The sequence below is a fragment of the Malus sylvestris genome, chromosome 10 (genome assembly GCF_916048215.2).
Source record: "Malus sylvestris chromosome 10, drMalSylv7.2, whole genome shotgun sequence".
NCBI classification, from domain to species: domain Eukaryota; kingdom Viridiplantae; phylum Streptophyta; class Magnoliopsida; order Rosales; family Rosaceae; genus Malus; species Malus sylvestris.
Genome location: NC_062269.1, coordinates 36,861,892 through 36,873,111, shown reverse-complemented (window position 1 = coordinate 36,873,111; position 11,220 = coordinate 36,861,892). Strand labels below are relative to the sequence as shown.

At 38.9% G+C, this 11,220-nt stretch overlaps 1 protein-coding gene and 1 pseudogene across 2 annotated transcripts; one reads left to right on the top strand and one right to left on the bottom strand.

Moving 5' to 3' along the window:
• Window positions 1-1,161: 1,161 nt before the first annotated feature.
• On the bottom strand, window positions 1,162-2,573 carry LOC126587807 (pyruvate dehydrogenase E1 component subunit beta-2, chloroplastic-like; annotated as a pseudogene).
• A 2,970-nt stretch (window positions 2,574-5,543) lies between these two features.
• On the top strand, window positions 5,544-6,431 carry LOC126587809 (uncharacterized). Of its 2 annotated transcripts, XR_007611228.1 has the most exons (3): window positions 5,544-5,893; window positions 5,985-6,093; window positions 6,229-6,431. XR_007611228.1 is itself a non-coding variant. In XM_050252883.1 (2 exons), exons 1-2 carry the CDS (start codon window positions 5,569-5,571, stop codon window positions 6,074-6,076), a joined length of 417 nt encoding a protein of 138 aa, XP_050108840.1. In that variant the 5' UTR covers window positions 5,544-5,568; the 3' UTR covers window positions 6,077-6,155. The 2 variants fall into 2 exon arrangements, 1 of the variants encoding a protein (XP_050108840.1); XM_050252883.1 differs by lacking the exon at window positions 6,229-6,431 and having other exon boundaries at window positions 5,985-6,155.
• The last annotated feature ends 4,789 nt before the right edge of the window (window positions 6,432-11,220 follow it).

Here is an 11,220-nt window from a genome sequence, read left to right as displayed (position 1 = left end):
GGTATGAACATCCACATGAGAAGCAGAATCCCCAGTTGTCAATTTGGCATGTTAATTAGGAAACAAATTCACGTACATGCATTGCAAAAACATGATCGCTCACAAACTTTGTGTATTTCTTCTGGTTAAAGCTAAGTTTTTGATCATTTATATTTGGATGTGATATGTTCAACTGTTAATTGTTAATATTGAATTCCAGAATGAGGAATTGTGCATTCTTTGATTGATCTATTTGTCAATTTGCCTCCCAAATTTGTATAGAGTTGCCAAATTTCCTCCTGAACTTTAACTTTACCCGATTACCCTCTGAGCTTTTATAAATAGTCAATTTCCCCTCTCACGTTACATTTTGAAATTTTCAATCAAAAATTGTACGGAGTCAACTAGCGGAAGAGAAGAAGAAAAAACAATAACATCATTGAAAAATTGACTAATTATAAAAGTTCAGGCGAGCAACTGAATAAAATCAAAGTTCATGAGAAAAATAAGCAACTCCTCACAAAAATAAAATGACAAATACCTCTTCTTTGATCAGGGTTCAGCTGGCCTAATGGGCAAGTCAAATTGAACAAACCAAACCATAGTAGGCCTGTTGCTTGGCCCATCTTTAACATACGGGCATCCAAATAATAAGAAAGCTCATCAAGTTCTTCAAAAACTCAAGGAGTCGGGCCTAGTCCCAAGTTGCCTCAAAATCGTAGCCTCAAGGAGAAAGAATGTTTAGTTGAGCAGAAAAAATTTAAAAGCGCTTCTAGGAGTTTCTGAATGTTACTTTTTTAGGAAACACTTTCAAGTGTTTGAAGTTTTGGTAAAATTTTCAACATACTTATAATAGAAGGGCTAATGATGAAAGTGTTTTCCATAGAAGCAATTTCAAACAAATCCAAAATGTCACCAACAGAACATACCATGAGGAAACAAGGGTGAAAATGTTCACGTAATTTTTCCTTCATTTTTTCTCAAATCATCTAACGACAACATTTATGTCCGATACTGAAACTAAACTACTTGAATTTGCTCGTGTAGTGAAAATGTTTGGGGTAGAATGTTCCTAATTTCAGAGGAGCAATGAAGCACTCACCGAAGATGCATTTTGATGCGAGTTTGATTCCCACTAATCCCCCTCCCCTTAACATTTAATAATTTAACCTAATAACATCGTTTGTCATAAAAAAAAAACCAAAAGATTGGAACCCACAGTCAATTTAGCAATTTGACCTATCTATTACATGGGTAAATTTCAACTGCTAATCCTTAGTTTGAAGCTTCCTACAGGTTAAACGCGATCTTACATGCGATTATGATTAATAAGAAAACCAAGCTTGTACCACTTTGAACTGTTTCAAATTCAGACTACACAAAACTGCTAACAAAGTCTGAAACTAACTGGAGACTGCTAGAAAAGCTGCTAAAAAAGAGGGGTAATTTCATGCTGCTGCAATTACCTACTGGCAGAGCTGCTCAACCGCCGTCACAATCTGGGCAGGTTGAACAACAGTCACTTCCTCCAATGTTGCAGCATATGGAGTGGGCACATCCTGCGAAGACAAGCATATAATAGGGGCATCTAAATAATCGTGGAAGTTCACAGTGATTGCGGCAGTCAAACTAGCACCAATTCCACCCGTCCGCATGCACTCCTCCACAATCAGCACGCGGTGTGTTTTCTTCACTGAGTTCCCGATGGTGTGAAGATCAAATGGCTTCAACGACCTAATAAATCAATCACTTCGGGATCGTAATCCTTGTTCACCAAAGTTTTGGTAGCCTGCATTACATGGTACCTCATCCGAGAATATGTCAAAATAGTGACATGGTCCCCAGGCCTTACCATCTCAACTTCCTCGAGATTGCACACATACTCTTCATCTGGAATTCTATCCTTGAGATTGTATAGCAACACATGCTCAAACAGAATCACTGGGTTATCACTTCGAATGGAAGCTTTCATCAAGCCTTTAGCATTGTACGGGGTCGAGCATGCAACCATTTGGATCCCGGGAATAGATTGAAAAAATAGGACTCAAGACGTTGCGAGTGCTCAGCCGCAAGTTGCCCTCCCACTCTACCCGGGCCACGGATAACTGCTGGGATTTTAAACTGACCACCAGAAGTGTAGTGGAGCATGCCACAGTTGTTGGAGATCTGGTTAAAAGCTAGAAGGAGAAATCCCATGTTCATACCCTCAATAAGTGGTCTGAGACCAGTCATGGCAGCTCCAATACCCAAACCCGTAAAGGCGTTCTCGACAATAGGAGTATCAAGAACCCATCCCCATACTTATCAGCCAGGCCCTTGGTCACCTTGTACGATCCTCCATAGTGGCCGACATCTTCACCCATTACACATACAGTGGGATCCCTAGCCATTTCTTCTTCCAATCCTTCTCGCAAGGCTTCAAAAAGCAGAAGTTCATGCCTACGGAAAGAATGTGTTTATGCTGTTAATTCCCTCCTCAACAATTAACAAAGGAATCAAATAACTAACAAATGAATACAATGAACCTACAATTGTGGTTGTATAGTGTTGTCCATATATATAGCGAAGTGTTATTAGCATTCCAATAATCTCATTCTGCACTCCTCATAAGTATATTTTTTTTCTAGATATAAAAAGTTTGAAATGTAGAATGAGAATTTTGGAATGCAAATAACAATTCTCTATATATACACCTTATGTTCCAAAAGATAAGTCAACCTAAAAGGAAACATCCAGTACGACTATTAACAATCATTTATTAATGTACATTGACCATGATGAAATTAGCGGAAGTCGAGGGCCATTAATAACACGTAGAAATTTACAAGGTTCACTAAACCGAAAATTCAATGAGTAAAGTAGAACGAGTCCCCCAATTCAATTCACTTTAATAGGTGATTATTAGCTCGTTGGAAATCCATAGTTGAGAAGAGAGTCGTTGAAATGCTCTATTGCATACGCTGCAGCAGGGCCGATCGCTGCAACTCTTGTCGGCTCCCACTCTCATTTGCGCCTGCAATACACGTGTCAAACACAACAAGAAAAAGAAAAGAGTTAATCCAGTTTACTATCTTGAAGTTTCTTAGTTTTCAACATTCGACACATAAGTTTTTTTTTTTGTCCCAGTTTAGTACCTAAACTCATAATTCTGGGACACTCTCATACTTCTATTAAGGTTTCCGTTAGAAACTCTGTTAACTGATGTGGACAATAACTGAGCACCACGTGTCAATATGGGCTCACGTGAATATTACAATTTTTAAAAATTAAAAAATTAAAAAATTAAAAACATAAAAAATAAAAACCAAAACTCTCAGGGTGTGTTTGTTTCCCTTCACTGGCCCTCACTGGACTAGACTAGACTAATAATTAGTCCAGTCCCATGTTTGTTACTTCACGGGACTAGCTTTAGTGGGACTAAGCCGGACTCGCCTCGACTACGGACCGTGCTATACGGTCTTAGTGAGAGACGTCGCAAACCATGAGACTAGCTAATCTATTCGATCGCTCTCTACTCGCGTTCTCTCATTTTCTCCTCGTCCCCAACCCTGAATCATAAACAAAGACCTCGATTCAAACTTCAATCGGGGAACTCACGGGCTCCGTTGTCCAATTCACCTCCGCTCACACCAAGCTCATTGGTCGCGCCCTTCGATTGGGCTCCTTCCTTCTAGACCTCAATTTTCGATGGCAAGGACTTCGAGCTCCGTCCTCCTTGACCTCTTCCACTGCTACCTCTACTCCTCTTTGCCCCTCACATCTCCTTCTTCCCTACTTCCCACAACCAGAAAACCCATAAAAATTGAACCCAGGAAACCTAGAAAACCCAGAAAAGGGAAAGGGGAAAGAGACAGTGGCACATATAAAATGGCAGAGAAAGAGGAGAGGGGATGGATGCAGTGGGCATACAAAAAAAATGAGAGAGGAAGATAAAATGGCAGAGAAAGAGGGATGCAATGGGCAGACAAAAAAATGAGAGAGGAAGATGAAATGGCATAGAAAGAAGAGAGGGGAGGGATGCAGTGGGTAGACAAAAAAAAATGAGACAAGAAGATGATTCTAGAAAGGAAAATGATAATTTAATAATAAAATGTTAGTATATATAGATTAAATTAATGATAAAAATATTGTAAATATAAATTTAATAATATAATATATGAGTCATGCTTTTTAGTTCGACACAACACCAAACGCTTCACTAAATCTGTCCAGCTTAGTCTATTCTAAGTCAGTCCAGCTTAATCCCTGAAGCTAATCTAATCCAAGATAGTCCGGTGCAACAAACGCACCCTCAAAGACTCTCACAATTCTCACCCCCAGCATCCACATTTTCAAAGCCTCTTACATCTCTGAGATTTCTTCTAACCCTCTCACCTCTGACTCCCAATTTTTCAAAGCCTTCCCTCTCTCTCTCTCTCTCTCTCTCTATCTCTTTCTTTCTCTCTCTCTCTCTCTCTCTCTCTCTCTTTCTCTATATCTCTCTCTCTCTCTCTCTCTCTCTCTCTCTCTCTCTCTTTCAAAGCTCTTCTACCTTTGTCTCCATTCCAAAAATCTCCTATCTTCAACTTCTATCACCAAATCCAATCAATTTCAACCATCCAAACTTCTTAAATCCACCCCCAGAAAACCCTAAAATTTGAAAAAGGAAAAAAAAAACCCCAAATTTAGAAGAGATGAGGAAGAAGAGGATGGAGAAATTTAGTGGGCTTGTTAATGGCAGTTATGGCCTTTGGGATTCCAGCGCACGTGATGGAATAAGGGATAGAGGTTCTGGTGGTTGTGGACCATGGCGGTATGAGGGGTTGGGGTTTTGGAGGTCGTGGTGGCATAGGGGATGAGGGTTTTAAAGTTCTCTCTCGAAGCTCTTCTCTCTCCTCCGCATCTGTATCTTCTTTTTCTTTTTGGGCTTGTTCTTGTTCGGTGATCCTTAGCCGTTGATTTATGGCTGCATACACAACAGAAGTTTTGGGGTCCAATTTCTTTGATATCTTAACTTGTGGGTTTTTAGAGAAATGGGGGAAGAGAGAGGTGAGTTGGTTTTGGGTTGTGAGGAAGTTGGAATGGCTGTAATGGGTGAGTTGGTTTTTCTTGGGAAGAGTTGCAGACATGCGCATAGCTGCTGAGAAAGTCATCAGCTCTTAACATTTAAAATTTTTTAATTAATAGAGTTTTAATGGAAAACTTAATGGAAATATGAAAGTGTCCTAGAATTATGACTTTAGGTATCAAACTGAGACGAAAAAAACTTGATGTATCAAATGTTGAAAACTAAGAAACTTCAAGATAGTAAACTAAAATTAATCCCAAAAAAAAAAATCAAAACATAATTGACATCAAGTTAACGTCAACCTTGCTCGCTAGCTCAATGTCATACTTAAGATGCTTGAGTTTTGAGCTGGCAATACTTGGCCCACCGTTTGCCCTCATCCTTTTTGGGGTTTGGAGGTTTTATGCGATCATTAATACGTCTCGTCACCTTCGTCTAAAAAAATTAAAAAAAAGATAGTAAAAAAAAATTTAAATATATATATATATATTTCCAGACCAACCAATCCCCTAAAAAGGAAATAAAAGAAAAAACAGAGAAAAATGGCGCGTGAACAATGGAGCTATTCTATCTGTTATGCTCAATCCTCTCCACCTTGCTCACTTCCCTCACTCTCTCCCTCTCTCCCTCAGCCTCCCTTTCCACAATCTCATCTGCCGCTTCTCTTCACGCGCCGCCTCTTCCTCTTCCTCTTCCAGCGTCCTCTACGAAGGTACCGTCTGGCACGAGCGCCGCCCGTCCTGTTCACCACTCTTTTCGCTATGCAGTCCACTACGCGCTCATTGACCTGGACCACACGCCGCAACCTCTCCCCAACCACCTCTCCGCCGAGGAAGCTCGCCGCATTGCCGGCACCGACGGCCGAACGTAATTATTAGCTTAACTATCACTGAGTTTTGGTTAATTAAACTGTTAGAAATTATTGTGTTAGTTGATTGATTTGGTGTGTGATGAATAGTTAGTTTGCTTTTGACAATTCCGCAAAGCGTGGGATATGAACAGAACCCACTGAGCTTGTACTACTGCTATGATTTGGTGACCAGCTTTTGAAAAAGTGCATTGCTGAGGTTTGCTTTTCCACTTTGCTGCTCGATTATGATTAATTAGATATCGCAGATTTACTAGTGAATCACAGTTCGATGAGTGTATATTTATTTATTCGATGCTGATCCTGTTGAATGCTGATATGTATCTGAATTTAGGTAACAACACACCATGGGGAGAAAGAGTGACATTTTTGTTCAACCCGAATTCTGACTTAGGGGCAAAACCATGCCCTTTCATGGTATTTTACTGTTTTTTTTGGTAGTAATTTGGTGTGCCTTACTGGTGTTTGACACTTCTTGGTATTTTTGAACTGATTCTGTTTTGAAATGGATGAAATTATCTATAGCTTTTGTTATAATGTTATGTCATTCGTTTAGTAGTAGCGTTGATTGATTGAAATGGCAGTGTGCTGATTCAGAAGTTTAGATACACAATGGATGAAGGGTGCATTGAAATAGGATCTTTCCACGTTCTGACTAGAGAGGGAAAAGTTAAATATCATATTGCGCAACGAACGAGACTAACAAAATAATAATATTATTAAACGAACGAGAATACCGAAACAGCTACAAAACCCTAAGATATTACATTGTGAATGACTTATTATTCTACGAGCTACAAAGCATCATATATATAGAGAACAAACCTAACCCTAATAAGTAAGAAAACGAAACCCTAATACTAATGGACTAAGCCCAAATTCAAACAATAAAATAATCCTAAATTCCAATACCCCCCGTCAAACTCATGGCGGTACACGTCATGAGTTTGCCAACAAGCAGATGTGGATGCAATCTCCGTTAGGCGGACAAGACAAGACAAACTCCGTTAGGCGGACACGATAAGGCAAGCTCCGTTAGGCGGACACGACAAGGCAAGCGGGCGAGCAGCAAACGAACAATCCATGCTTCAATCAACAAGGCCCAACCAATGGCCTCCAAACAAATCATAATAGCCCAACAGATTGTGAGCTCCATACTTTTTTTTTTCTTTCCTTTTTTCCGTTTTCCTGTTTTCTTTTTTGTATTTTTCGGCTTCTGTTTCCTTATTCCCTTCTTCTATCTGGGCAGTGTTCTCCAGAGAAAACAAATCTGAGTGCAGGTATGGGATCTCAATTCTGGGATTCTTGATGCGATGGGATAGCAGCGGCGGTGAAGTGCTGATCAAAGTGGCGGCGAGGATGCTGGTACGGTGCGAGGGCAGCGCAATCAGTGGTGGGTAAACGATTTCACGGGTCTGGTGCGGAGGTGCAGGTGGTGCGGATCAGATCAAAGGGTGCAGATGCAGTGCATGAAACAGTGTGGTGATGCGGCTTGTGTTGAACTGCAGGTCGGGTTCTGCTGTAGAAGAAGACGATGACGTGATGCAGCAAACAGATTCAATTTTTTTTTTCAAAACTAAACCAACGACAATCTAAACAATGAACAAGACTGATAAACAAACTGATATGAATCAAGGGCAGATTAAATCCCGAATGATCAAACCTACTCTGATACCAAGTTGAATATTAGAGTGCGCAACGAATGAGACTAACAAAATAATAATATTATTAAATGAACGAGAATGCTGAAACGGCTACAAACCCCTAAGAGGTTACATTGTGAATTACTTATTATTCTACGAGCTACAAAACATCATATATATAGAGAACTAACCTAACCCTAATAAACAAGAAAACGAAACCCTAATACTAATGGGCTAAGCCCAAATTCAAACAATAAAATAATCCTAAATTCTAACAAAAAAATGCGCAAAAAGCGCGTTGTGCATTTTGAAGCTGGATATAAAGGAAGCTAGGAGCGGTTTTTGGAATTCCTCACAAACGGGGTTGTAATTCCTGGCTTCTGATAGATGTTATCAATCGGAAAAAAAGTTCCTGAAAACTCTCTGGTCAATTGAATTGTCAACTGTAGTGATCAACCATTTTAACTGAGTATTACTGATAAGTCTTGCATTTTTTTTTATGGTTTTTAGGCTTTGTTCACTATGCAGATATTAACTTAATCCAAAATCTAATAAGCAAGAAGATTTCCAAAATCTATTAAGCAAGAAGATTTTCGCTCTTTTGAGAAACCGCTTATGACATTAAGTTGCAGGATATGTTGGGGAATTGGAGTATCAGAGCAAATGCTCCTGCAGATGATCTATTTGTTTCAATCTCAGTTCAACACCCAAACCTTGGCAATTATTTCACAGCTACCCTTAAAGCCAAAAGGGTATCCTCATCTTTAGCGTCTGATCACGCACTGTTTTTCTGGTTGAAGCCGCATAAAGTTGCAGTGTGGATATATTGGCATGTAAGTATAGTTTGTTAACTTCTTTATTTGGTCTTGCTCGGTTGCTAAATGCGGTTGCTAAAACTTAGGAACTCAGTCAAGATTTAAAATGACTCCCAAATCGAGATTATTCAACAGGATGTGTATCCTTCAACATCAAAACAACTGATGTTTTTCCATTACCATTTCTTTCCCAGGCTTTCAAACTGTGGTGGAAAAATGTGTCATTTGTCCAACATCCAAGGTACTCCAACCCCGCATATAGGGAGGAAGCTTTGGTACGTGATCAAAAACTTAAATGCTGTCAGGCTGTTGGATATGGCGAGGATAAACCGCATCTGCAACCCAAAGGAAGTCGCCAAGGATGTATAGCTAACGGGAAAAGTGAGGCTCGTTTTTGTACATGGAGAGATGCTAAGGCTATCTCCAACCGAAGGAGTACCAAAGAGCTCGTTTTAGCCCTATAGCCTCCAAGAAATTAATATTTTAATGAACAGTGCAGGAATATATTTCTTACCATCTCCAACCGAGGGGCCGGAAGGTCATAGGCCAAACATAACCCTATGACAAAAAATCATCTCCAACCGAGTGCCAAACATAATTTATTATTTTAATTTAAAAACTACTACAACTTAAATTTAAAAACTACAACAACTTAAATTTAAAGTTTATAATCATCATCATCTTCATCATCCGCCATTGTAGGAGTATAGTTGGAGGTAAACAATTGCCATCGGGCCATAGTTTCCCTCTTTTTCCTATCAAAATAAGCCTTACTCATTGGAGTGTAATCCGAAGTGTTCCTTTTGCATATTCTTATCATCTATCTCTTCTTGTATTTGTTTGACTCGTTGTTCATGCCTACGGTTCCTTTCTTCCGCGGCAATGACATTTTGCTCTGCCATTAATCGCAAAAAGGCCGCCATTTCCTGTTGAAAGGCGATATCATCCTTTGCCTTGCCATTTTCCTTCAATTTTCGGGCCTTGTTTCGTCCCATAGCCTCAGGTATGGAACATTCACCTGAAGACGGATTTTCTACCCTTGTTTCTTGAATGATAGGAGATCCATCTTCATCCCCATCTACAGTTAAGGATACAATTGCGAACACCGGCGTAGGACCTACTCTATGTTGAGGTGGATCTTCAAATAACACCCACTCTTTACAAATTTTCCAACAACCGTGATGTTGAAAGGGTTTGAGCTGCCCTCCATATACAATTCCTCCGCTTGGCGTACCTACAAAATATAATTACAAAATTATAGGAAATTAATTTATAAAATTAAATATAATATAATTAAATATTTAAAATAAATTTTGAAAACACTTACTTTGTCGAAGTAATTGGTGCCGCTTTCATGTCTACTTGCGGCTGTTAATAGTGCTTGATGCAATTTATTCAAACTTGGATGAATATGTTTCTTCCATCTTGAAGAACAACTCTCGTGGTTTCGGATATTCGGTGGAATTGTGCCTTCGTAGAACTCTAAGTATTTTTTGGACACAGGAGTCTAAACATCTTCACTTGTTTGAGAACTCCCCATCACACTATCTTTCAAGACCCATCAATAAGGCTTGCAAAGAGCTTCATCTTCTTTTCGGGTCAAATCCTTACCTTTCATTGCAGATGTATGGCCATTTGAAAATTATTGAAAAAATAGAATGAAAGATTATTGGTAGATGTAAGAAAATAGAATGTGAAGAATTGAAATAGAATGAAGTGAGATAGCATGGAATGGTGAAAATTATGTGAGAAATGGTGTAGGAATGGCTTATGTATTTATAATAAAAAAATTTGGCCAAAAACAAAAAAATCAAATCCAACTATAACTGATGTCAGCTATCTGTTGGTTTCAAATTTTGGGCCGGCCCGGGGCTAGCTAGCTGGCTCCTTTAGGTCAGCCGTTTAGCTTGATTCCTCTTTTTTGGCCCTGTGGGGCCCATGAGCCTTTTGGCCTAGCCCTCGGTTGGAGATGATTTTTGTGTCATTTCAGGCTATTTTCGACCATCTGGCTGGATTAGTTGGAGATGACCTAAACCAAAAGAGGGCCAGAGGGCTCTCTTTGGCCCTATAGCCTTCCAAGAAATTAATATTTTAATGAACAGTGTCAGGCCATTTTTCTTACCATCTCAAACCTAGGGTCCAGAAGGCCATAGGCCAAACATAACCCTATGACAAAAAACCATCTCCAACCAAAAGGGCCAAAAGGCTATAGGGTCAAACATAATTTGTTATTTTAATTGAATTACTATGGTTACATAAATTAAATTACCTCAATAATTTACGTCTTGGATTTCGAGTGCCACGTGTCAATGTGTGAGTAACTTTGCAAATTTCTTGTTGCTAAGGAATCTCAATAATTTTACGTCTCAAATTTCGAGTGCCACGTATCGATGTGTGAGTAACTTTGTAGATTTCTTGTTGATAAGTAATCTCAATAATTTTAGATCTCGAATTTCGAGCGCCATATGTCGATCTGTGAGTAACTCTTTAAATGAGTACATGAGGCGCCATAGGATGATACATTCTCGTGCCACAAACAAGTACCTACAACATGATCTTGCTGTACATCTTTGGGCCAAAAGAAGCATGGAGTAGGCGTTTAAGTTTTATGTTGTTAAATGTTTTTTTTTAATGTTGTTTAAGTTCCATGTTGTTAAATGTTTTTTTTATGTTGTTTAATGTTATTTAATGTTATTTAATGTTGTTTAATATTGTTTAATGTTGTTTAATGTTACTTAATGTTATTTAATGTTGTTTAATGGCTTAGGTAGTTATAGGAAAAAATAGAACTTTTATCTTTTTTTTGTAAAAAAAAAAAAATTGTAAAGAAAACAAAAAATTCAAATATAACGGCTAACTGATGTCAGC

Excerpts from the sequence above, each read along its gene's own strand:
- LOC126587809 (XM_050252883.1), top strand. The coding sequence starts at position 5,569 with ATGGCGCGTGAACAATGGAGCTATTCTATCTGTTATGCTCAATCCTCT. Across the intron at positions 5,894-5,984 it reads GCCGGCACCGACGGCCGAAC|TTAGTTTGCTTTTGACAATT; the intron begins GTAATTATTAGC and ends TGTGATGAATAG.